Source organism: Lissotriton helveticus, chromosome 6, assembly GCF_964261635.1.
Source record: "Lissotriton helveticus chromosome 6, aLisHel1.1, whole genome shotgun sequence".
Taxonomy (NCBI): Eukaryota; Metazoa; Chordata; class Amphibia; order Caudata; family Salamandridae; genus Lissotriton; species Lissotriton helveticus.
In genome coordinates this window covers 600,093,534-600,121,261 of record NC_136067.1, presented here as the reverse complement: position 1 = coordinate 600,121,261, position 27,728 = coordinate 600,093,534, and the positions used below count along the sequence as shown (strand labels likewise).

The following is a 27,728-nucleotide window of genomic DNA, read 5'->3' as shown; positions in this document are numbered from 1 at the left end:
ATCTGCCGGGCGCCGTCCCCTCGAAGACCTGCTCCACGGAGCGGGTGGGAGGCAGTGATTTACCTCCCCGTCCTAGCGCCAACAAATCCCTCTGAATTTTTAAAAGTGAGGATGCCCGGAGTTTTACTGTTACTCACTACCTCGGGCCGGTCCATATATCTCCCGCGCGCCGGAGGAGTCTCTGCCAGACTGTCACATGAAGTAAACATTGAAACACATTAAACAGCGTGTATATAATGCCCGTGTACGTACAAGGGAAGCCTGACGTCTTAGACGGCGCTTTCTCAGTAATTTATTTATGTATGCGTTTTTATATTTTTATATATGTTGTATAGTAATGACCCAAAGACTTGTAAAAACGGGTGTTATTATCAAAATCAGTGTGAGGTCACATGGAGTGCTAATGCTGCTCCTTGCCTTCTGTGTCGCTTGCTATTCTTCTCTTCATCCTGAACCCCAGCCTGGGCTCCTTTCTTCCATCCCTGACAACTTTCATTCCCACTCTGCAGATCCCACCCATTCCTTAACACCCACTCAGCCTTTTTACCTCATAAACTGTTGCCAGACCTCTTCATGTGCCACACACCTTTTCAATCTCTACTACTCATATTCCTGTACCTCCTTTATATTACCCAGTTACTTTTTATCTTCTTTGCAGCCTTGGCTGGCTCTGTGTGTGTGCGGCTGGCTCTGTGTGTGTGTGTGTGTGTGTGCGGCTGGCTCTGTGTGTGTTTGTGTGTGCGGCTGGCTCTGTGTGTTTGTGTGCGTCTGGCTCTGTGTGTGTGTGCGGCTGGCTCTGTGTGTGTGTGTGTGTGTGCGGCTGGCTGTGTGTGTGTGCGGCTGGCTGTGTGTGTGTGTGCGGCTGGCTCTGTGTGTGTGTGTGTGTGTGCGGCTGGCTCTGTGTGTGTGTGTGCGGCTGGCTCTGTGTGTGTGTGTGCGGCTGGCTCTGTGTGTGCGGCTGGCTCTGTGTGTGTGTGTGTGTGTGTGTGTGTGTGTGTGTGTGTGTGGCTGGCTCTGCGTGTGTGTGTGTGTGTGTGTGCGCGGCTGGCTCTGTGTGTGTGTGTGTGTGTGTGTGTGTGTGTGCGGCTAGCTGGCTCTGTGTGTGTGTGTGTGCGGCTGGCTGGCTCTGTGTGTTTGTGCGGCTGGCTGGCTCTGTGTGTGTGTGCGGCTGGCTGGCTCTGTGTGTGTGTGTGTGCGGCTGGCTGGCTCTGTATGTGTGTGTGCGGCTGGCTGACTGTGTGTGTGTGTGTGTGTGCGGCTGGCTGTGTGTGTGTGTGTGCGGCTGGCTGTGTGTGTGTGTGTGCAGCTCGCTGTGTGTGTGTGTGTGTGCAGCTGGCTGTGTGTGCGGCTGGCTGTGTGTGTGTGTGCGGCTGGCTGTGTGTGTGTGCGGCTGGCTGTGTGTGTGTGCGGCTGGCTGTGTGTGTGTGCGGCTGGCTGTTTGTGCGTGTTTGCAGCTGGCTGTGTGTGTGTGGCTGGCTGTGTGTGTGTGGCTGGCTGTGTGTGTGTGTGCGGCTGGCTCTGTGTGTGCGCGGCTCGCTCTGTGTGTGCGGGGCTGGCTCTGTGTGCGCGTGGCTGGCTGTGTGTGTGTGTGTGCGGCTGGCTCTGTGTGTGTGTGTGTGTGTGTGTGGCACAGTGTGTGTGTGTGTGGGTGCAAATGCAATAGGTCTCACATTTGCGAGAGATTAAGCTAATGGCAATGTAAATGACAATGCCATTTATTTATCTGTTTTCGAAAACAACACATAAATACAAATGTTGTCATTTACAATGCCAATAGCTCTAACGTTTCCAAAGGCAAAACCATTGCATTGTAAATGCTTGTTATTTCTGTTATAGTGACATTTAACCCTCCACCGCTAGGCCTCCTCTCCCCCCCCTCCCCACCCTGTGCTAAGCCTTTTTTGGCTATTTGCACTTAGGCCCCTGTAACTTTATGTCCACATAAGGCATCTACACCAAATTTGCGTCTTTTTCTGCTAACATCATGGCGATTTTAAAGGAGAGAAGTGCTGCAGAAGAAAGCAGCACACATTTTCCATGCAAATGGTAACAACAAACTGTTTGTGGTGCTGAAATCGCCATCTTCCCTGCTTTCCGGGAGAGACTGACTTTTGTCAGAAAACAAACATTTTTTGCACAGCTTTGGCATTTTACTGGGGCATAGCCTATTTTTGCTACTTTTTGTGCTTTCAACCTCCTTCCAGTTAGTGGTAGAAATGGGCATGAAGGCAATAATGGATCCTGGAGAGCTATACATTTCTGAAAAGTAGATACAACTCTGAATTCAGCAAGGGGTCATTGTGTAGATCCTTCAAGGTTTTTCGATAGAAACTAACAGTAGAAAATAAAAAATGAAAATGAGTTGAAAAAACAGCCATTTGTGCCAGCGTTTTCACTTGTAACTTCTTCTAAGTATAACAGATATTTTAAAGCAACATACCATTACATCCGCGGGACCCTTCTGGTTGTGGGGATATATATGAGTTGTAGGTTCACCAAGAACCCGAGGAACCCAGAGCCAATAACTGAGCTGCGTGTTGCAATGATTTTTAATTGCGTACCGGGTATATAGCAATTCATTTGGTAAAATATAAAGAGTGAAAAATAGATATCAAGGACACCTATGTATTTCTGAAATGGGAACAAAAGATAAAGTTTAGAAGCAGTAGCTATTTGCACATCTCCGAAATTGTGGGTTGCCATACTATGTGAATTCTAAGAAATTTTTCAGAGTGACTTCTTTCTTACACATTGCCTTACATTTGGAAGGATTGTATGACTTAACAACTACTGCCTAAACCACGACTTCTGGAACAACGAAGGCTAAACCACGACCATTACTTAACCACTACATGTTAAACCACTACTGCCTAAACCACGAAAAAATTAGATTTAATGACACTTTTTCAATTTATGCCATTTTTTTTTCTAAAATACTTGTTAAGATCTGTTTACAAAAACGAACACACTGATCATATTCTGTTCATGAATCGAAAGCATTTACAATTGAGAAAATCAAAGCAACACTGCCATCTCCTGACATAAACCGGTAAATTAAATGTAAACCAATTTCTTCAACAACCTTAGCTGTATAATTGAAACTTAACTATTACGGATTTAATCACGTTATATTTCTAAATATATATATTTTTGTAATTGTATTCGTGGGGGGAGACCCCCCCCACACCCCATCTACCCATTTAAACGTTTTCCTAGCATGCGTATTTGTGGGGGGAAACCCCCCACACCCCTGATCTACCCTCAATCACCTTGTAAAAGCATGCGTCTTGTGTCTTGTTCAGTTGGGGGGACGGAGATGAGTGATGTAAGTCGTTGTAAAGGAATTCGTTGTTAATGAAGCTCGTTGATAATGAACTCTTGGTAAAGTGTTTGGTCGTTGTTTGGGATTCGTGGTTCAGGTTATTCGTTATTCATACTTCGTTGTTAAGGATGTTTCCCATTTGGAAGGCAGAAATGCATAGAAAGTCAATAGGTAATAGCAGCTGCTCTACAATTCTCTGTTCCCCTAAGTCTCCCGATAAAAATGGCACCTCTCTTGTGTGGGTAGGTCTCGTGCCTGGGTCAGGAAACGGCCCAAAACGCAACATGGACACACCACATTTTTGCAGTGAAAACAGAACAAAGTGCCCAGCTGTGGATTTTGAACCCTAGCCCTGCCGGCACCTAGGGATACCTAGCAAACCTATACATTTTTGAAAACTAGACACCCAGGGGAATCCAGGCGGGGGTTACTTGCGTGGCTCTCTCCAGGTTCTGTTACCCAAAATCTCTTGCAAACCTCAGACTTTGTAAAACTTATTTTCCTCACATTTCTGTGATGGAAAGTTCTGGGACGTGTGTGTATCCACAAAATTCCACCCACTCTGCATTCCCCAAAGTCTTCCAATAAAAATGGTACCTCACTTGTGTGAGTAGGCCTAGTGCCCGCGACAGGCAACAGGCCAAAACGCAACGTGGACACACTACATTTTTACAGTGAAAACTGACTCTTTTTTTTTCAAAGTACCTTGCTGTGGATTTTGAACCCTAGCTCTGTCTGTACCTAGGGAAAACCTTTTTTTTTTTTAAACTAGACACCCCGAGGAATCCAGGAGGGGGTGACTTGTGTGGTTTGAGGTTTGCAAGGGATTCAGGGTAGCAGAACCTGGTGAGAGGCACACAAGTCACCCCATCCTTGATTCCCCTTGGTGTCTAGTTTTTAAAAATGTACAGGTTTGCTAGGTATCCCTGGGTGCCGGCTGCGCTAGGGCCCAAAATCCACAGCTAGGCACATTGCAAAAAAAATGTCAGTGCCTAATGGGTTTCTGCCGCCCTGGGGGGGCAGATCGGGGGCTATTGCCCTGATATGCCCCCAAGGGGGGGCAGAAAGACTGTGGCTTTTTTTTTAAGGGGTGGGGGCATTGGCATGCCCATTCTGGGCAGCATCTGCCCCTACGAATAAAAAAGCCATTTTACTCCCTGGCGCCTAGAGGTCTCTCTTCTCCCGGGGAGGGAGATCAGAAGCTATTGCCCCCATCTGCCTCCTGGTGGGGCATAAAGGCTGTGGCAATTCTTTTTGGGGGGTAGAGGTATTGGCATGCCCATTCTGGGCAGCCCCCACCCCTGAACTTTGAAACAAAGTAATCCCTGGTACCTAGTGGGCTTAGTGCAGGGGGGGGCAGATTAGGGGCTTTTGCCCCATATGCCTCCTGCGGGGGACAGAAAAGCTGAGGCAATTATTTTTGGGGTGGGGCAATGGCATGCCCATTCTGCGCAGCCCTCACCCCCCTACGTATTAAAAAAAATAATCCTGGTGCCTAGTGGGCTTTCTGTCCCCCATCTGTTTCCTGGGTGGGGCAGGACTGTGGCATTTCTTCTGTAGGGCTGTGGGCATTGGCATACCCATTCCGGGCAGCCCCATCCCTGAACTTTGACAAAAAATAATCCCTGGTGCCTAGTGGGTTTTCTGCCAGAAACATCCAGCAGACTGATGGCTATAGGCATCACAGAAAGAAGGCAAGCCTGGCTCAGGATCTCAGGATTCAAGGCTGAGGTTCAGAATAACATCCTGAACACACCCTTCAACGGTGAAACACTGTTCGGAGCCCCAGTTGATGACAAGCTCACCCAACTGAAGAAGGACAACGAGACGGCAAGCTCCATGGGGGCCCTGCAGTTCAGAGGAATGAGAAGGGGCACTCCTACACGGAGGCCGAACGGCAGAGGTGGAAATCAGCGAGGAGATTCTCACCAGAGTTTCCACCAGGGTCAACAGAGTGACCACCAAGGCCACCAGAGCCAGCAGAGGCAAAGCTGGAACTACCAAAGCAGGGGCCAGTCCTTTCGGTCAAGAGGAAATGGACGGGGCCAGAGAAGGAGAGGCAGTGAGCAACCCCCCTCTTAGTGACTTCAGACAAGAGAAGATGCTCCTCCACCCAAACCCTCCGGGGGAGGAACACGGAAAAACAAAGAGGAGAGGGCTACACGGACAAGACACAAAGGAACATGTAACGCCGGTAGGAGGAAGATTAAGATTTTTTCTCCAGGAGTGGAGAAAAATAACAGACAAGTGGATACTCAATATTATGCAGTTCGGATACTGCATAGAGTTGGAAAGGAGGCCACCAAACAGAAAACCAAAGAAAAGACAGCACTCGGGAAGAGAGCTGCAACTACTGCAAGAGGAAGCCCAAGAACTGCTCCTCAAAGCGGCCATCGAACGAGTGCCTTTCAAAGAACGGAACAAGGGAGTGTACTCAAACTACTTCCTAGTGCCAAAAGTGGACGAAAGTCTAAGACCCATCCTGGACCTACGGTTCCTGAACAAATACGTCAAAACTCAAAAATTCAAAATGACGTCCCTACAAGAGGTCATCCCACAGATAAAAGCCAGAGACTTCTTGTCTCCCATAGACCTCAAAGATGCGTACCTGCACATCCCCATGAACAGGCAGCACAAGCACATGCTAAGGTTCACAGTAAACGAGGATCACTACCAGTTCACGGCCCTGGATTTCGGCCTAAAGTCTGCACCAAGGGTGTTCACCAAATGCCTCGCGGCAGTGGCTGCACACCTAAGAAGAAAGGGGATACACGTGTACCCCTACCTCGACGACTGGCTGGTAAAGGCAAGCTGTTACAGGACATGCAAAGAGCATGCAGAACAGGTGACAAGAACGCTAGCAAACCTGGGGTTCGCCATACACTGGGGAAAATGCTCGATGGAACCAGAGCAAGTGAAGATCTTCCTGGGAGCCCAGATCGACACCGTCCAATGCAGAGTCTTACCGAGCGAGAAGAGAACGCTCAGTCTGTTGAGGGAGAAACGTCACTACCAGAAGTGAGGACTGTGAGCAAGATCTTGGGGATGATGGCATCATGTATACACCTGGTCCCCAATGTACGCCTACAAATGAGACCACTCCAAGAGTGGCTGCAACAACAATGGTCACAGGCTACAGGAAGTTGGGAGGATCTAGTGGTTGTAACGCACAGGGTGCAGGAAGAGATAAGGTGGTGGACCAAGGAGAAAATAACAGAAGGGAAACCTCTAACACCACCGGACCCAACAGTGACCATCGCCACAGACGCATCCCAGAAGGGGTGGGGCGCACACATGAACAGGCTCAGAGTGAGGGGTCTGTGGAGCCCTACAGACGCAGTCAGGCACATCAACTACCTGGAACTGAAAACTGTGTTGCTAGCCCTCAAGGCCTTTCAGAAGCACCTGTACAACCAGAAGGTGCTAATACAAACAGACAACACCACAACAATGTTTTACATAAACAAACAGGGGGGAACTCAATCGTTCCCTCTGTCAAGCTTGGCACAGGAGATATGGAAATGGGCTATACCACTAAAAATAGACTTGCTAGCCATACACCTGCCAGGGAAGGACAATGTAGAAGCGGATTGGCTCAGCAGGCAGACTTCAGCGTCCCACGAGTGGGAACTCAACAGTCAGGAAACAGAGAGTCTATTCAGGAAATGGGGCACCCCAACAATAGACCTATTTGCAACACACCAGAATGCAAAATGCCAATACTTTGCATCCAGGCAACCAGAGGCACTGTCCCAGGGGAATGCCCTATGGATAAGCTGGTCAAAAACATTTGCCTACGCTTTTCCCCCGATACCACTGATCCCCAGGATTCTCAACAAATGCATGAAGAGCAACATGACGCTCATCCTGGTGGCACCACAATGGGCCAAACAGACCTGGTTCTCTCAGATAATGGAGATGGCGCAGGGCCCCCCCCCCCCACAAGTTCTCAAAAAGAAGAGACCTACTCTCCATGGAAAACAGAGAAATTCTACACCCAGAGCCAGAGAGCCTCAACCTCTCAGCCTGGCTCCCGAGGACGTAGAATTCGCACACCTAAAACTACCAGAGAGCACCTTGCGGGTGCTGCGAGAGGCAAGAAGGCCCAGCACACGCAAGTGCTATGGGGAGAAATGGAAAAGATTCACTCAATGGTGTTGCAAGAAACAGCTCCAAAGGAAACTGACCAAGGAATCCACGGTGCTAAGGTACCTTACGCACCTAATTAAGGCTAAGCTAAGCTCATCCTTGCTGAGGGTGCACCTGGCAGCGATTGTGGCATACACAAGAGGAGAAACAGGGAGAAGCTTCTTCACATCCCAAGTCGTAAAAAGATTCCTGGAAGGAGCTAAAAGAATAGCACTGCCAAAAAGAATGCCGCCACCGGCCTGGAACTTAAATGTGGTACTGACGGAGCTCATGAAAGCACCTTTCGAACCCATCCATAAAGCATCACTGCAAATGTTGACAATGATGACGGCCTTTCTGGTGGCAATCACCTCGCTACGAAGGGTGAGCGAGCTGCAGGCACTCACACTGCAGGAACCCTACATCCAGATACACAGTGACAGGGTCGTGATGAAAACTGACCCTCACTTCATGCCAAAGGTGGTGTCAAGGTTCCACATGAATCAGAGTATTCAGATCCCTAGCTTCTTCCAAAACCCCACCACAAGCGCTGAGAGGTCGCTCCACACCCTAGACGCAAGAAGGGCTGTGATGCACTACATTGAAAGAACGAAGGAGCACAGGAAGACAAAACAGTTCTTCGTGTCCTTCGCAAACAGTTACATGGGCAAACCAGTAACTAAAAACACCATAGCTCGATGGATCGCACAGACAATTCAATTCTGCCACAAACAAGCTGGCCAGGAGCTAACAGGAGGGGCACAGGCCCACTCCATCAGGAAGAAAGGAGCAACAATTGCCTTTCTGGCCAACACACCAATTCAGGACATATGCCTGGCGGCAACATGGGCTTCAGTGCACACTTTCACTAAGCACTATTGCGTGGATGTACAGATGAACAAGGAAGCACAAGTAGGGCAAAAAGTGCTTCAACATATTTTCAACAACCAACGCTCATCTTCCACCCAACCGCCACAAAAGTAACGAAAACCGCTACAAAATCTATGCACAGCATAGTGAATCCAGAAAGATTCACGCTGCAAAACGAATAGTTTCTTACCTGTCGGTGTAGTTTTGCAGCTTGAAGATCTTTCTGGATTCACTAGCGAACCCACCCGCCTCCGCCAGAAAGATGAGGCTGGAAAAGAGGGTGGAAACACATGGAAAATAAAGCAAGTTGGAACGATTACAAGATACATGGAAAGACTAACATTGAAAAAACGATTAACAAACATAGCCATGGATTCACTACAAAGACAAAAAGGAAAAGAGACAGAAAAAAGAATCCGAAGATGGCGCCCAAGGGTGGTAGCTTCAGCCGGAAGCACGCCGACGTCACCGAAGGTACACCAAATGGTGGGACGTCGACGCCCACCTTGGCTACGACAAAAAAAAAAGAGAAAAAAGACTACGATTCCGGAACCAACCACCAGATTGCGGAATATGCACAGCATAGTGAATCCAGAAAGATCTTCAAGCTGCAAAACTACACCGACAGGTAAGAAACTATTCGTTATGAATGGTGAGACGGTGAGACTGATAGACACTCGGCTCGGGCTTTGTTTCCGTCCCAGAGATGGGTGTCTGATTTCGTGGAGATGATTGATGAGTGGAGGCTTAAAAACCCCAGTGAACTCAAATATGCACACGCTTCGGCGGCACACAATTCCCTCTCAAGGATAGATTATGTATTGGTGCCGGCGGTGCAGGCAGTTTGGATCTGGGAAGTGCGGCACTTGGCTAGGGGGGTCTCGGATCACTTGCCGGTCTGGATTGGTTTGGACCTTGGCGGGTGTGCGACGTGGCTAGGGTTGCCCCCATCAGCGCTTGGAGGTTACGGGATCCCGCTGCTAAAAAAGGAGATTGTGCGTGTAGCCGACAGTTATTTTCAAGAAAATGTGGGTACGGTGGACTCAAAGTGTTCCCTGTGGGAAGCTTACAAAACTGTTATTAGAGGGGAATTGCTGTCGCTCATTTTGGGGAAGAAGAGGGAGGGCCGTGCCGAGGTTGACCGGGTGGAAGCAGACTTGCTGGCGTTAGAACGGGAGGTGTCACTTGACGCCACCCCGGTGGGATTGCACCGCCTCCGCCTCCTCAGAGATGAGTATAGGAGCTTGGCTCGGGATAGGGCAAAGACGCAGCTGGCGGATACCCAGAGCAGGGTGTACGAACATGGTGATAAGGCTGGGGAGTTAATAGCATGGCTGGAGAGAGGGGAATGGGCGTCGCGGTTGGTACCAGAGCTGCAGACCGTCGGCTCGGATAAAATAACGGATCCGCAGCAGATTGCGGACGAATTCACTGGCTACTACACGGCGGTGTATGCGGCCGAAAGCAGGTACACTGAGTCCGAGAATGCAGAGATGATTCGTGACATTCCAATGCCCACCCTCTCCGATGCGGACAGGGACTACCTAGACTCTCCATTCATGAATGACGAAGTGGCGCAGGCCATTAGAGGGTTTCACTCTGGAAAGGCCTCTGGCTCTAATAGGCTTCCCATAGAGCTCTATAAAGTGAATGCAAACAAATTGGCTCCCTTCGTTAGGGATATGTTTAGCGAGAGCAGGGAGAGGGGCCGGCTTCCGTACGATCAGTGTATCGCAAATATTGTAGTCCTGCACAAGGAGGGCTAACCGAAGACGGAATGTTCCTCATACCGGCCGATCTCCCTTCTGAATGCCGAACCGAAGGTTTTAGCAAAATTGCTCGCGACTCGACTGGTCAAGGTCATTACGACACTGATCCATCTGGACCAGTCCGGCTTTATGCCCCGCCGCAATACTGCCCTTAACTTGCGCAGGTTGCACGGGGTCCTGGATGGCGCATCGAAAATACACGAGCCTACGTTTCGGTTGTCCCTAGATGCCACCATGGCTTTTGATAGAGTCGAGTGGCCTTATCTCTTTCCTGTCTTGAACAAGTTGGGCGTTGGTCCGGAGTTTGTTTCCTGGGTCCGCCTTTTATATTCCGATACTCTGGCTAGGGTTGTAGTAAATAATCATAGATCTGCTGACTTTGCCTTGGGGAGGGGCACCAGACAGGGATGTCCTCTCTCCCCGTTGTTATTTGCCTTGGCGCTTGAGCCGCTTGCGGCGTGGGTCCGCTGGGACAGATCGAATAAGGGAATTAGGTGGCCGTCCGAGTGGGAGGATAAGATATCCCTTTATGCGGATGACATTTTATTATACTTGTCCACCCCCCGGACTTCTCTGATTGTGTTTCTGGACGTCCTGGTGGTGTTTGGAAGATATTCTGGTTTCGCCATTAACTGGGCGAAGTCTGTTCTCTTTGTTTTAAGTGGTGATCCCCTCGATGTCCCCGCGGGCTGTCCGGTCCGATTGGAGTCGGAGGGGTTTAGGTATCTTGGCATTTTTGTGTCTTTAGATCCCCAGAGTAGGTATAACAATAACTTGTTGCCACCGCTGGCTAGATTCCGGAGGGACGTGGTGCGGTGGAAGTTGCTGCCGCTCTCCCTGCTGGGACGCGCCGTCCTGTTTAAAATGATGGCTCTTCTCCGTTTCTTGTACGCACTCCAAAACTCCATGGACCCGGTTCCCCCGTCTTACTTTAAGGAGGTTGAGCCTCTTCAGAGGCAGCTCCTTTTGGATGGTAGGCCGCGGATTGCGTTTTCTAAACTAACACTGCCGTCGTACGACGGGGGGATTGGCCTACCGAATATCCAGAAGTATTATTGGGCGTCTCAGCTGGCGGCTATTAATCACGCTATTTATAGATCGCCGCTTGACCCCGGATATGCTATGGATCGCGGCCAGTTACCCGGTGGAGAGTACTCTAGGGCACTGTACACCAGACGGGGGCGCTTTCCTTTGGTTGGGCCTGTGGCGGTAGATGTTCAGGTGTGGCATGAGGCTAATTGTTCCCTTAAATGGGATGGGAAAATAACTTTGGCCACGCCACTGTGGAATGCTGAAAGCCTGGGTAGTTTATGGAAGACTAAAGGTTTTGACAAGTAGGACCTCATTGGGATTTCCCAGGTGGGAGATATGTGGGGCAAGGACGGGATCCTTACATTTGAGGCTCTTCAGGTACGGCATCACTTGCAGGAGAGTGAGCGGTTTCGTTACATACAGATTAGAAAGCGCTGCTGGCGAGTATTCCCCGGGGAGTTACGCCCACGGAGGCTTCCCCACTGGAGGATCGGGTGTTGGACGGTCATCTTCCGACGAAAACGATCTCCTTGATCTATAAAAAGCTAATTAATCACACAGATGATCCACTCGTGGCTCTTAGGGAACAATGGACCGCGGACCGGCTGCTCCTAGACGATGAAGACTGGAGGGAGGCGATAACCTCCCCACGGGTAATCACTATCCAAATGCGACTCCGATTGGTGCAATTGAAGGTCCTCCATCGTTGCTATGTTACCGGCCCGCGTTTGGTGCAAATGGGTTTGGCTGCTAGTGGTGAGTGTAGAAGGGAATGTGGTGAGACTGGAACGTTTATGCATATATTATGGTACTGTCATCCGGGGGTATTGGACCACAGTTCATGATAAGATACGCGAGGTGTGGGGAGTGGTCCTTGAGTTGGAAGCACGTCGTTGTCTCTTGAATGTCTGGGAACCAACGGATCTTACGTCTCACGAAGGGTATGGGTCACGCTTGCATGTGCTATTGCCAAGCGCAATATCGCTCAACTATGGGGGGCTAAGCAGCCCGCACATATTGGGAAATGGATGGAGGACCTGGACTGGTGCATGTTTAGAGAGCGATCTGCGTACGTGGCCAGGGGTAGGCCCAGGAAGTGGGGGGACATTTGGGGGGCCTGGATGTGTACAGAGGAGATATTTGTGTTCCCCCCCGCTATACCGGAAGATCATGTTGTGTCGGATCCCTGAACCCGTTTGGTATTATTTGCATTGTATTTCATAACTTGGAGGATGTGATAACATTTATTGTATGTTTGGATGCCACCCAGTGTATTTTTATGTTTGTGTTTTTGTTTCCTTATTTGTGGGAATTAATAAAAAGAATTTAATTTAAAAAAAAAAAAATTATACTTTTTTTTTTATACAAATATTTTGTTTTCATTATTTTATATTGTTCATATACTTAAATTATTTTTATTATTATTATTATTATTATTATTTTTTTTTTTTTTGCAGTTGCGCACCCTATGAACACCCTGCTCATTTACTGCGCGAAATGTGTCTGCCATTTTAGGGTCGCTGTCTAGGATCCACGAAGGGTGTGCGACAGGTACAACTTTTCCCACGCGTTTGCTATGCGACTTGTGCACGACGCCTTGCGCATACGCGAGATGTACGTATAACGCGGCGTGATGGACGCGCGGTAGCGTGTGACCTCATATACATATCGGACGCGGTGTGTACGCGACTTCCGCGATTTTTTCAATGTTGAAAAACGTATTTGTATATATTTAATATAAATATTAAGACAAGAGATTATCTGAGATTATTATTTTAATCATTTTCTTTAACTTTCTTAAAAAGTTCATCACTGTTATCCTATGGGAGGAAATTCACTTAGCAGGTAAATAGTGTTATCGTTACCTTTTCTTACTCAGTGGTGGATACTGGATCCAGCACTGCTGCATCTCCTCTAAACAGTTGAAAGAATGCAAATTACCAAAGACGTGCAGAAGCCCACGTCTTTTTCTTTTTTTTTAAATATTGTTAGAATGCGCGGATCATACGCGCACCCCGTGATTTTTCCCAAAGAAAAAAAAGGGGCCCTGGGAGACCTTGTGGGACCCCCTGAGGAGACCTAGAGGATCAGGGTGTGTCTACCCTTCCCCTTTTCACGTTTTAAACACACATTTCACACGCTTCTTCAACCTCCCTTGTACTGACACATAAAATGGTTGCCAACAGTTTCTAGTTTCGAATGTTGACAACCACTTGATAGCCAATTCACAGCTCTCACACCCAGTGACATCATGCTCAACCAATCATCCTTCTGCAAAGCATTTATAAGCTGCCAACCTTCTTGAACTTTTCCTATTCCACAGTCACAGCCATTGAGTGTGTTGGTATCTACTTCTTCGAGGTGAGCACTTGTTTAAACAGTAATTAAATCCATTAATCTGAACAATCTTTAAATACCGCGTAAATGCAAATTTATGTTAGATTTGACAATGTTACTTTTAAGCACGCTTTCCTGCTTTTTTATATCGTTAAAGTTGACTTCGTAACTTTTGTTTCTGGGCAAATCACTTAATCCTGGTGCGTTTGTTTTATTTGCCAAGCACCACGTGGCCGCTCGTACAGCACTGTGCTACGTGCTGTTCAAGTGAATGCGATGTAGTTTTTCTCGTGTAAATAGTGCGTCACGTGCCCCATGTATAAAAAAGTAATGTTTTCGGCAATAGTGTATTTTAGCTCGATTTCCAGCTCTTATCCCTCGTATATTTTGCCTTAGTAGGCTATGTTTCTGGGCTAATCACTTAATTCTGCCGCTTTTCATTTTTTTTTTTTTTTATATTTCTTTTTATTAAAGCAAGGCATCAACAAAATACAGCTGTGCATATGATAGAAGAGGGTCGTTTACCAATGCAATACATATAGTGCAAAAATATTAGCGATGGGGGGGGAGCGTATGGTACAAATGACATATAGATTCACGGACCAAGATCATGGGGAAAGAGGAGCATCAGGTTCAACAATAGCAGGCGATGTACAAATATCCCCTCTATATTAGTTCCAGGGCCCCCAAACACTGTTCCATTTTTGAGGGCGACCCCTAGCCAGGTAGACAGTTTTTTCACGGAACATACACCAATCCATACTTTCTTTCCATTCCAGCTTTCCATTATTTAAGTAGTGGGCCAATGTGTTGCTTCCTCCCCATACACTGCACATGTAATCGATTGGTCAAAGTTGTATTTTAGCACGATCTCCATATTTTTTAATAACGTTAAACTTGATTTGCTATCCTTTGTTCTGTGCAAATCACTTAATCCTGCTGCTTTTGTTAATTTACCAAGCACCACATGGCCGCTCCCGCAGCAGTGTGTCACGTGCTGTTCAAGTTAATGCGATGTCATTTTTCTCGTGCAAGTAGTGCGTCTCGTGCCCCATGCATTGCAAAAGTAATGTTTTCGGCAAAAGTGTATTTTAGCACGGTTTCCAGCTCTTATAACTTAAATATTTGCCTTGGTAGGCGATGTTTCTGGACAAATCACTTAATCCTGCTGCATATAATTTTTAAAGTAGTGCGTCGCGTGCTGCTTCCTCCCCATGCCCTGGACATGTAATTGGTCAATGTTGTATTTTAGCACGCTCTCCATGTTTTTTTTAATAACCTTAGACTTCATTTGCCCCCTGTCCTATCTCATTATATAGATATCTCAACCATGAGACGTACCTGGGCAAGGTATCTACGCGGCTGCGTTAATTGCTGCTGCACTCGCGCTTCATTTTAAAACTCCCTCGTTTGCCATTTGTGTTATTTTTTCTGTTGTGCCTTTACCCTGTTTTTAACTGGGAGCCCCCTCACTGCACATAATTTTGTTAACCCACCGCCACTTGGGTGGATCCGGTTCCCGGGGCTGGTGTTCTGTGGGCGCCATCTTGAGTCAGGACACGGACCATCGGCGAGCGCCATTTTGAGCGTTGTAGCGCTCTGGCAGCATCGCGGGACGCCTACTTAAGGCGGTCCCTGGTCTCGAGGCAGCCTGGACAAGGTATCTACGCGGCTGCGTTAATTGCTGCTGCACTCGCGCTTCATTTTAAAACTCCCTCGTTTGCCATTTGTGTTATTTTTTCTGTTGTGCCTTTACCCTGTTTTTAACTGGGAGCCCCCTCACTGCACATAATTTTGTTAACCCACCGCCACTTGGGTGGATCCGGTTCCCGGGGCTGGTGTTCTGTGGGCGCCATCTTGAGTCAGGACACGGACCATCGGCGAGCGCCATTTTGAGCGTTGTAGCGCTCTGGCAGCATCGCGGGACGCCTACTTAAGGCGGTCCCTGGTCTCGAGGCAGCCTGGACAAGGTATCTACGCGGCTGCGTTAATTGCTGCTGCGCTCGCGCTTCATTTTAAAACTCCCTCGTTTGCCATTTGTGTTATTTTTTCTGTTGTGCCTTTGTGCCTTTACCCTGTTTTTAACTGGGAGCCCCCTCACTGCACATAATTTTGTTAACCCACCGCCACTTGGGTGGATCCGGTTCCCGGGGCTGGTGTTCTGTGGGCGCCATCTTGAGTCAGGACACGGACCATCGGCGAGCGCCATTTTGAGCGTTGTAGCGCTCTGGCAGCATCGCGGGACGCCTACTTAAGGCAGTCCCTGGTCTCGAGGCAGCCTGGACAAGGTATCTACGCGGCTGCGTTAATTGCTGCTGTGCTCGCGCTTCATTTTAAAACTCCCTCGTTTGCCATTTGTGTTATTTTTTCTGTTGTGCCTTTACCCTGTTTTTAACTGGGAGCCCCCTCACTGCACATAATTTTGTTAACCCACCGCCACTTGGGTGGATCCGGTTCCCGGGGCTGGTGTTCTGTGGGCGCCATCTTGAGTCAGGACACGGACCATCGGCGAGCGCCATTTTGAGCGTTGTAGCGCTCTGGCAGCATCGCGGGACGCCTACTTAAGGCGGTCCCTGGTCTCGAGGCAGCCTGGACAAGGTATCTACGCGGCTGCGTTAATTGCTGCTGCGCTCGCGCTTCATTTTAAAACTCCCTGGTTTGCCATTTGTGTTATTTTTTCTGTTGTGCCTTTGTGCCTTTACCCTGTTTTTAACTGGGAGCCCCCTCACTGCACATAATTTTGTTAACCCACCGCCACTTGGGTGGATCCGGTTCCCGGGGCTGGTGTTCTGTGGGCGCCATCTTGAGTCAGGACACGGACCATCGGCGAGCGCCATTTTGAGCGTTGTAGCGCTCTGGCAGCATCGCGGGACGCCTACTTAAGGCAGTCCCTGGTCTCGAGGCAGCCTGGACAAGGTATCTACGCGGCTGCGTTAATTGCTGCTGTGCTCGCGCTTCATTTTAAAACTCCCTCGTTTGCCATTTGTGTTATTTTTTCTGTTGTGCCTTTACCCTGTTTTTAACTGGGAGCCCCCTCACTGCACATAATTTTGTTAACCCACCGCCACTTGGGTGGATCCGGTTCCCGGGGCTGGTGTTCTGTGGGCGCCATCTTGAGTCAGGACACGGACCATCGGCGAGCGCCATTTTGAGCGTTGTAGCGCTCTGGCAGCATCGCGGGACGCCTACTTAAAGTCGCTCCCCCCGCGCAGTAAGGGCGCCGTCGCGTTGCCGGAGTCGTGCCTGAGTCCTGCCCGTCTGCGCCCGTCCGCGCTAAGGAAGCGCGGGGCGCAGCGGGCTTTTCTTTGGTAAGCTCCCTATCTGGTATAGTGATGCTCACCTATTCTAGAGAGACCCTCTGGTTCATTGGGCAGACCGTCCCGAGGTGTGATCTGGCACCAATCCACCCTCTATGCGGCCCTTACCATTGTGCCTGCAAGAGATGGATGCTTGATTCCCCTGTGCCTATTCGCCAGAGGGATACTACATCTGCCCCTCGGAGCAATTGCTCCGTGCGTACGCTTCGGGTGTTGAATCTGAATGCCAGGTCCTTGGTGAAACACCATCAGGCCATTTATGACCTCATCAAGGACGAGTCCCCCGATATATTTGCCATCACGGAAACTTGGCTTCAGGAGGCTGATGTGGCCATTATCAACTTGGCCTGTCCCCCTGAGTATTCCATCTACACTTTGAACCGGCCTACTAGAGGTGGTGGCATTGCCCTCATAGTCAGGTCCAGTTTCACCTGTAATTGGAATGGTCTTAACATTGCTGGCTGCGAAAGTGCTTCTTTTAAGATCTTAATCAGCCCCCAGTTTTCGCTTTCTGGGATGGTTGTCTACCGACCTCCAGGTAGCGATGTAGCGTTTAGAGAAGCCTTCCCAGACGCCGTCAGTGCGTTCGCTATGGGCTGTGCCAATTTTTCCATCCTGGGAGATTTGAATCTTCACTTTGACAACCAGAACATCCCGGCGGTTAGCAGCCTCTTAGCTGATCTAGAGGCCCTTCAGCTATTCCAAAAAGTATCCCAGCCGACCCATTCAGGGGGTCACATTTTGGACCCTTTTTTTACAAATTTAGCTGAAGCTAACGTTCTGGCCATCTCCCCATTAGGGTGGACGGATCATTTCCTTGTGTCCATCCGGTACCCTTTGCCTGAAACCCCTTCTATTCCACCTGCTAGACTGGTTCCTAGGCGGCACTGGAATAAACTCAGGTTGGATGACTTGCACCGTATCCTGGTGGAAGAGCCGTTAGGCCCTCTAGGTAACGTGGAAATGGGCTATGATCATTTCTGCCGGTGGATCTCCAGGGCGCTTGACTCTCTGATTCCCATCACACTGAGCAAATTGAGCTCTAGAGAGTCGAGTCCCTGGTATGATAGTGCCTTACGTGCTCTAACTACTTGTAGACGGGCGGAAAGAGCATGGCGGAAGTCCTATGAGGTCGATAAGAAAGCCGCGTATCTTGCCTCCGTTAAGCTCTACCATCAAGCCATCTGTAGAGCTCGCGCGGCGTTCTATTCCTCGAAGTTCCGCAATAGTCCGAACCCGTCTAAAACTATCTTTAAAGTCCTTAAAGACCTCTTGGCGAAAAGGACCTCCTCCCCAGCAGCCGGTACCATCTCCCACTGCGAGGCCCTGGCATCCTTTTTCTTGGAGAAAGTCCAGGTTATCTACCAGGCCTTCCCTAGTATTGGGCTATCTCCGGGAGCCTTAGATTGCACTCAAGGCCATATCATCCTGCACTCTTTCCCCCCGCTATTACCTGAGGGGTTTAACAAATTGGCCCAGCAAATTAAGTCCGGCTCTCCTTCGGATCCGTTAAGACCTGCCCTTTTTAGAGACCAGTCTTTTTTGGGACGCTCTACGGTGTGTTCCCTGATTAACCTCTCGCTGGCCTCGGGTTTGGTTCCAACCAAATGGAAGCAGGCGGTGGTTTCTCCAATTCTGAAAAAGCCTTCGTTGGATCCATTAAAACCTGAGAATTACCGCCCTATTTCATTGCTCCCTTGGCCGGCGAAAGTTGCGGAGGCCCACGTTAACCTGGCCCTCTCAGACCATCTTACTCGGGCCAATGTCCTGGACCCCATGCAGAACGGCTTCCGTGCTGGCCACAGCACGGAGACAGCCCTTCTCGCCATGGTGGAGCATTTGCGTGCGGTGTTGGATGTGGGTCAGACGGCGGCGCTTGTATTATTAGACCTTAGCGCCGCCTTTGACACCGTCTCTCACCGCATTCTGCTGCACCGCCTGGAGGAGACTGGCATTGGTGGGCTTGCTCTGCAGTGGTTCCGCTCCTTCCTCGACAATCGCTCTTTTTGCGTGGCCATCCCACCTCACCAGTCCAAATTCCATCCTCTGGCCATGGGGGTTCCGCAGGGATCCTCGCTGAGTCCCACGTTATTCAATCTATACGTGAGACCGCTGGCTGATGTCGTCAAGCAGTGAGGCATGAGTATGGTCTCATATGCTGACGACACTCAGCTAGCGGTTACTATCAGTGGGGATGCGGAGCGGGATGCCCCTAGGTTTCAGAGTGGACTGAGGGCGGTGGCCAGCTGGATGACTGCCAACTGTCTCCAGCTTAACGCAAAAAAGACTGAAATCATGATTGTCGGTAAGAGAGCGGAGCTCTGGGGGGACAGGTGGGTGCCTTCTGAACTGGGGCCGTCTCCGGAACTAAGAAACCTGGGAGTCTGGCTGGATTCTAGCCTCAACGTTGCTGACCACACAAAGAAAACTGCGGCCTGCTGCTTTGGTGTTCTTCGGGGCTTAAGACCTGTCCTCAAATTCTTTGATGCCCCGACCAGGCAGCTGGTGATTCAGGCGACGGTGATGTCCCGGCTCGACTACGCCAGCTCTCTCCTGGTGGGGGCTAACCAGGCAGAAATCACTCGCCTGCAGCACGTCCAAAATGCTGCAGCCAGAGCGATAGTTGGCTTGCCCAGGTTTTGCCCCGTCTCTAACACCCTACGATCCTTGCACTGGCTGCCGGTGAAGATGAGAATTCATTTCAAGGTCTTATGTCTGGCCTTCAAAATCCTGAAAGGTTCTGCCCCCCAGATCTTGACCAACCTTTTATCCTTGTATGTCCCGACACGCTCTCTCCGATCCTTGGGCCAGGCTCTCGCCGTGGTCCCCCGGTTCAAGCTTTGCCGAGCTGGGGGCCGATCTTTTCAAGTGAGAGCTGCGGCTATCTGGAATTCTCTTCCGGTAGAGATCCGTTTGTTGGAGGACCTCCTGTTGTTCCGTAAGGCCATAAAAACCTTCCTATTTTAATTTTCGCCCCGCAGTTGTTTCTTTTTTCTGTCTTTGCTTTTAGCGATGTTGTGTTCTATCTTGTCCTGCGCCAGGACGCTCCTTTGCTGGAGCAGCTGTGCGCATGATAAATGCCCATAACATAACATAACATAACTGGTCGCCACAAGTTGTCCTGCCCATACACTATACCTCGTGGTGGTGAACAACTCGACACACCAGATCCACTGACTGCTCTCCATATGTTATAAGCCGAAAATTGCAATGGACCTAATGGAGTTATCAGGTTTGTCTTCAATATATCGACATCGAAAACCATTCTGACTTAAGCATGTGTGTATTTTATGTGTTTGCAGACGGATAACTGTGTTGTCATGTTTTACTAGAATTCGTAGGCATTCTGAAATCAACCAAACCTAAAAAAAGCATGTCCTCCCGATTTTATTGCCCAAATATGTGATTTAAAATTGAACAATGTATGAGTTATAATTTTTCTTGCTTCTATAAATATTTTTATAAAATATAAATCTGCATTGTGATAGTCTTATAGACGTTTCTTTCTGAAACCCATTTCTCATTTAAATGCTCGTTACACGTTTTCAGCCTGTACTTCAGATACAAAGTAAAAATGTTTTTAATTATTTTTTTTTTAAAACTTGTCTTTTAATTTTATTTCTGAATTTCTAGATCATTGAAGTCCAAAAAGGTTCTATCAGATCAAGCCCAGGAGTTTCTGAATGACGTGAGTGACCAATCTCGGCCTAACATTTGTATAATGCAATACTATTTCCTATTTTGCTGTCCAAATATAACCTCTGATGATTACTTTTCATCCCCAATCCTATTGAGAACAATTTTTTTTATGAACATTAAAATGAAGCTTGGACATATGTACAACATATACATTTTTAACTCTTTTTTCAGTTACCACAATGTTACATAAGTCAGCAGCAAGGTTACCAACATTGAAGAAAGAATATCCTCCTGTTCCAGTTCATTTCACCGATGTCTCAAATATGGCATGAACTAGTTGTATGAGGCCAGAGAGATTCACACATTTTTAACGGACAACTTTAAGGTAAATACTCACAATACGACTACTCGACGTTAAAAAGTAACGGATATAAGTACTTGAGAGGTTTTCAGTAAGTATGTACGAAATCATCAAAATCGTGGTCCACGAAATCGTGCGAAAGCGAATTCGCAATCCGCATAATTCACGAATTCGTGCGAAATTTCGAATTTTTGTTTTTTTGCGTGTTCGCGGGGCTTTTTGCGTGTTCGCAGGCCGCTTGCATGGCGAAGTTACCCATGCGGTCGTGTATGGGCACAGTACCCTCTGGTTCATCACTGCCCCCCTCTGGTTCATCACTGCCACCCTCTGGTTCACCACTGACACCCTCTGGTTCACCACTGACACCCTCTGGTTCACCACTGACACCCTCTGGTTCACCACTGACACCCTCTGGTTCACCACTGACACCCTCTGGTTCACCACTGACACCCTCTGGTTCACCACTGACACCCTCTGGTTCACCACTGACACCCTCTGTTTCATCACTGACACCCTCTGTTTCATCACTGCCACCCTCTGTTTCATCACTGCCACCCTCTGGTTCATCACATCACCCTCTGGTTCACCCCTGCCACCCTCTGGTTCACCCCTGCCACCCTCAGGTTCAGCACTCACTACTGCCACCCTCTGGTTCATCACAGCACCCTCTTGTTCACCACTGCCACCCTCTTGTTCACCACTGCCACCCTCTGGTTCATCACTGCCACCCTCTGGTTCACCACTGCCACCCTCTGGTTCACCACTGCCACCCTCTGGTTCATCACTGCCACCCTCTGGTTCATCACTGCCACCCTCTGGTTCATTACTGCCACCCTCTGGTACGCCACTGCCACCCTCAGGATCATCACTGTCACCCTCTGGTTCATCACTGCCACCCTCTAGTTCACCACTGCCACCCTCTGGTTCACCACTGCCACCCTCTGGTTCATCTCAGCACCCTGTGGTTCACAACTGCCACCCTCTGGTTCACCACTGCCACCCTCTGGTTCACCCCTGCCTCCCTCTGGTTCACCCCTGCCTCCCTCAGGTCCAGCACTCACTACTGCCACCGTCTGGTTCATCACAGCACCCTCTGGTTCACCCCTGCTGCCACCCTCTGGTTCAGCACTCACCACTGCCACCCTCTGGTTCATCACAGCACCCTCTGGTTCACCACTGCCACCCTCTGGATCATCACTGTCCCCCTCTGGTTCATCACTGTCCCCCTCTGGTTCATCACTGTCCCCCTCTGGTTCATCACTGCCACCCTCTGGTTCATCACATCACCCTCTGGTTCACCCCTGCCACCCTCTGGTTCAGCACTCACTGCTGCCACCGTCTGGTTCATCACAGCACCCTCTGGTTCACCCCTGCTGCCACCCTCTGGTTCAGCACTCACCACTGCCACCCTCTGGTTCATCACAGCACCCTCTGGTTCACCACTGCCACCCTCTGGATCATCACTGTCCCCCTCTGGTTCATCACTGCCACCCTCTGGTTCATCACATCACCCTCTGGTTCACCACTGCCACCCTCTGGTTCACCCTTGCCACCCTCCGGTTCAGCACTCACTACTGCCACTGTCTGGTTCATCACAGCACCCTCTGGTTCACCCCTGCTGCCACCCTCTGGTTCAGCACTCACTACTGCCACCCTCAGTATCATCACTGCCACCCTCTAGTTCACCACTGCCACCCTCTAGTTCACCACTGCCACCCTCTGGTTCACCACTGCCACCCTCAGGTTCAGCACTCACTACTGCCACCGTCTGGTTCATCACAGCACCCTCTGGTTCACCCCTGCTGCCACCCTCTGGTTCATCACATCACCCTCTGGTTCACCCCTGCCACCCTCAGGTTCAGCACTCACTACTTCCATCCTCTGGTTCATCACTGCCACCCTCTGGTTCATCACTGCCACCCTCTAGTTCACCACTGCCACCCTCTAGTTCACCACTGCCACCCTCTGGTTCACCACTGCCACCCTCTGGTTCACCACTGCCACCCTCTGGTTCATCTCAGCACCCTGTGGTTCACCACTGCCACCCTCTGGTTCACCACTGCCACCCTCTGGTTCACCCCTGCCACCCTCTGGTTCACCCCTGCCACCCTCCGGTTCAGCACTCACTACTGCCACTGTCTGCTTCATCACAGCACCCTCTGGTTCACCCCTCCTGCCACCCTCTGGTTCAGCACTCACCACTGCCACCCTCTGGTTCATCACAGCACCCTCTGGTTCATCACAACACCCTCTGGTTCACCACTGCCACCCTCTGGTTCATCACTGTCCCCCTCTGGTTCATCACTGTCCCCCTCTGGTACATCACTGCCACCCTCTGGTTCATCACATCACCCTCTGGTTCACCAGTGCCACCCTCTGGTTCACCACTACCACCCTCTTGTTCACCACTGTAGATTATGGGGGGAAAGCACACCTGCCCAGCCTCAACTGAGATGAATTAATGTGGGGCTGGTTAATGTGTCACTGAATTTGTGCTTCAAGTCTGGCTCCTGCTTCCTTAGCTGTAAGTGCTTCCTGTTGCTGTTATTTTTTTTTACAGGAGCATTGTGCCATACTTGGAACTATTCTCTGACCCTGCTTTGAGGGTCAGAGCAGGGTCAGAGAATAGTTGCAAGTAGGCAGCTGAATGCTGGAGGGGCCCCTCAGGAAGCACTACAGGGAATGGTTACAAATTAGCTTGAACTTTTGCACCTGCTAAGTGCTTTCAGTTTTCCAAAATTCGTTTTTCTGCCATTTCGTGAGATTCGCGGGGCGCGAATTCGTGCGAAATCTAACTTGCAATCCGCAAATTCATGCAAATTTGCTGATTTCTTTTTTTTGCGTGTTCGTACGGTTTTTGCTTATTCGCGGACAACTTGCAGCGCACCGACCCAGAGGTTGCCATGCGGTTGTGTATGGGTGCGGCCATCTTGTTTGCGTGATGTGTTTCCGTTTCCGGGCGCTAGTTGCATGCTCATGTCGTATGCGGCGCGCGATTACGTGTTCGCGGGCGTTTTTGCGTGCTTGCGGGGGAAATATCGCGCGAACTTACCCACGCGGTCCTCTATGGGTACGGCCATCTTGTTTTTCATTCACTGCTATGGTTTTGGGCATGCTACCTTCTATCCATCCTACATCTTTGTAATCCTATGTTTTTCTGAACTTTTGTTTTTTTTTTGCTTATTATCTCTCTCTTCAATTTCCTACATCTATATTTTGTTTTTTTTAACTTTTTGTTACTTTATTACCTACTTTATTTCTTTCGCTCTCTCTCTCATTTTTTTTCACACCTATTCTTCTTTCCTTCTTCTTGTGCCCAGGACCATGGCTAAGGGAGGCGACAAGGGCAAGGGGAAGGGCCCAGCACCCTGTACCCGGCTTCCTTGCGGGCGTTTGAGGGGGGAGGAAGTCCAGGCCAGGGAGATCTTCTCTGCGGTGGAGGTGGCCCCCTTGATGTTTTATGTCCAAGTCCACCTCCCTAAGACCGTGGCAGCAGGTGGGCGGATTGCTTCCGGTTACGGCCTCCGGGAGCGTCGCCAGCTGTGGGAGAAGGTGTGCCGGCGCATGTATAAGGAGTCTGGGGTCCGGCGCACCTACCAGCAAGTGACGCACCGGTGGAGTGACATCTTGGACCGGGAGCATGACATGCTCGACCTGCTCGGTGTGGAGATCCCTGGCCTTGGTAAGTAGCTATTTAATAACTACTTTTTTTCCTTCTGCTCTGTTATATTGCTAATCTATTTTTTTTCCTGAAGAGTACGAATGCTGCTGATTCGATTACATTGCAGGTAAATTAATGTTTAAATAGCTTCTGTCATTCCAGGTGCTCGTCTGGTTATTGGCGTTGCTACTATGCTTACTTGTTTGCAACTTTTTAGTCATTTGAGAGCGTTACTGCGTAATGCTAGAGACAGTAGACTCAAGTCTAGTCCTTCTTTGTACTCCTGCTGCTGCCACTTTGAAGAGATAGTGGTGGATTGATACGTTGAGTATATTATTTATTACTTGTTATAGGACATTTGTTAGTGGTCTGCAATCATGATGACGGACTGTGTCTGTCACGCGACGTCTCGTGCTGCTGAGTGATGGCAGTCGTAGTAGAACCTTTTTATTGTTGATGTAGTTAGTGAATTACATAACTTTCCTATTGGACGGTCTGCGAATCCTGCAATACTGTACTACTATCCTCCTAGTTGACCAGATCAGATGTAATTGATGTTAATTTGTTTCCCCGACATAATTTTAGATTGAGTACAAAGAAATCAAATATGTCCCAAAAACAATCATCCATGTTGTGTTTCTTTATTTCATGATCACCAGGACCTCCCAGGGGCAAGGCGCCGGAGGCGACAGAGACTCCGGTGGCAGAAGGTGGAGAGGCTCAGTCCCTTGCAGGCTCTTCTGCTGGCCCCAGTAAGTTGTTCTAGTGTTATATTAATACTTACACTTCCCTAACTTTTACAGCTCCTATTCATTACAAACTGGTTCCTAATAATTCTATGTTTTACAAAATAGTCTTTGATCTTCTTCTAATGTAGACTACTTTCTACATTCTTATCCTGCCTCTACCATCACTCTCTGTGCTACTACTATTTACAATTATGAGTCGGTCTGTGTAGGTAGCTAAGCTTGCCCGGCAAACGGTGTGAAACAAAACTGATACAGCAATAGCTCTAGGCACTGAGTGCAGTCCTCTGGGTTGCCCTTGCTGTCTATTCCAGTCTTCTTAATGTAAGTGCTTTGACAATTTCCAACAACAAAATGTCATTGTTTACACCAAGTAAAAGGTAGCAGTTGCCTTTTTGATTTGAGAGGAGCACATCCCGTACCGCTAGTGTTTCAGGGACTATTCGGCACACAAAGAAGTATGGACAAGATAAATAGGACATTGTTGATGATAGGTGCAGTTCGACTTTCGACATACCTCAGTCCGAACAAAAGTTGAACCCCCAATCCCCTGACCGACTATCTAGACTAGAATGTCTCACCAATGATTTTACGACCCAGAAGAACAGAAGACGAATACCTCCGAGTGCCGGCCTATCTGAGTCACTGAAACATGACTGCCAAGTGCAGTAGTTCAAACCTTTCCGCTCACTCACTCGTAAACAAAAACCACACAGTGTTTGTTAGTTTTAAAGTTTTATTTTCAATTAAGAAATGAAAACATTATTTCTTTATTTTTAATAGCGTAGTATTCTGATGGATGAAGATGACGTTAAAGTTTAAACAACATTCCCATGAATGAAATTAGTATGACTCAAACTTAATAATAGTTAACAGACACATGAAATTATTAGAATAACTGTGCGGGAGCCCCCACCTTCTTTAAAGTACTTAAAGTACTGCTGGTGATGACTCAGTAGTAGTTGGTGAATCGTCTAGCAGAAGGGCAATGGAATCTGCTTTCTGTAATGAGAAAAATGGTGCACGTTAAGCAAGCATTCATCAGTTGTCATAAGAAGAAGTGTAGCATTTAATGGAATAAGCATATAAAAGGTTAACACCCTCCCCAAAACCGTTACTTTTTTTCAATCCCAGTAATAAAAAATGTGTTATGTAACATTTTCTTCCATTACGAGACAAAATGGGGGGTTGTGTACGGAATCTGAAAATATGACATGTTTTTCCTAGACGTCACACTCAACATCTGATGCGGCACAGATGACCACCAGTGCCGGGGCCAGCAGTGCGGAGGGGTCCACTCTGGATGCGGCAGCGCCAACAGGAGGAGCTGGGGGGGAAGACTCAGCGGCGGCGGACGGTGGTAAGTTATTATACTCCTTACTTATTGAAATTTTTTTGAGTAGGCTCGCAAAGGAGTGTATGATGTACTGTACAGTAGTACACAGTAAACTAGTATAAGTACACTGTACTGTCAAGAACATTTACTAATTTAGAACTACTTTTTGGGCTATCACAGAGAAGACAGTCAACCTTGACTTTTAATAGCATTAGCGGCGGTACTTCTCTGGTAACCAATGGTCCCCCCTATTTCACTTCAACTCAGCTGGCAAACTTTTATTGTGAAGCCAAGTCATATCAGATGTAGTTTAGGGATGTGAAGAACGAAAAGTTAAAGAAGGGTGAAACGAAGGACGAGCGAGTCTTAATATTTATTTATGACTGTAAAGAATGGTTTTGTTGAATGCAATTCAACATAAGAAAGAAGACGGCGGTTTCCAAAATATAATGAAAAGGGTGTTAGTTGGTTGTTGACAAAAAGAAATTTTGATACATTTGAGACATTAAGAAGAATCATAGACGTACTTTGGAAGCCTGGATGTTATCTTCTTTATCCTCCTCGTCGATAGCAGAGGTGTATGATGTAGTAGAGCAGACGCTGAGTGGATGAAGTATGGCCAGTGGCAGTGCCACCCCTATAGAAAAGTAAGACATTCCTATCTCCACCTGCATGTACTGCTTAAAGTATTGCGAGTCTGCATCATCATGGCCTGTGTCTGTATTTCTTGGGTGAAAGCTGAGTGAGCTGCCATTATGGCGGCTACCACAAGTTCACGTACCAGTAATTTCTTTTGCAAAACAAGAGAAAAAAAGTCAAAAAGGCCTTTTTTTAGTACTCTCTGACTATGTATGTAGTAGTGAGTCCACCTATAGTGCTGCTAGTGGAATTCCTGAAACTCACAGTGTCACAGGCTTACAAAGACGGCGGAAAGATACATGCCAAAATGTTATACTGTGTTTGCTACTTGCTGGTGTTACTGAGTGTCACCCTTCCGTTGAATTATTTTGACTTTATGTTTAAGACTATTGGCTACAGTATTTTTCTTTCTTTCTTCATAGATGCTACTCCCAAAAAGCTCACCCGTAAGGAGATGGCTGTCCGGGCCAGGGCCCGTAAGCTGGAGGCTATTTGTGCTGAGTATCGGTGGTTGTGGGCTCGGGAGCATGAGGAGACATCAACATCTACATCCTCCTCCACTGCCCCCGGG

At 48.5% G+C, this 27,728-nt stretch overlaps 1 protein-coding gene across 1 annotated transcript in view; it reads left to right on the top strand.

Annotated features, from left to right (window-relative positions):
• SLC17A5 (solute carrier family 17 member 5) overlaps window positions 1–27,728 on the top strand; it is a 418,561-nt gene that overhangs the window by 379,703 nt on the left and 11,130 nt on the right. Inside the window, exon 11 of the mRNA XM_078648061.1 lies at window positions 20,409–20,463. Within this exon, the coding sequence (XP_078504187.1) occupies window positions 20,409–20,462 (54 nt within the window). The 3' untranslated portion in view covers window position 20,463. The remainder of the gene's footprint in view (window positions 1–20,408; window positions 20,464–27,728) is intronic.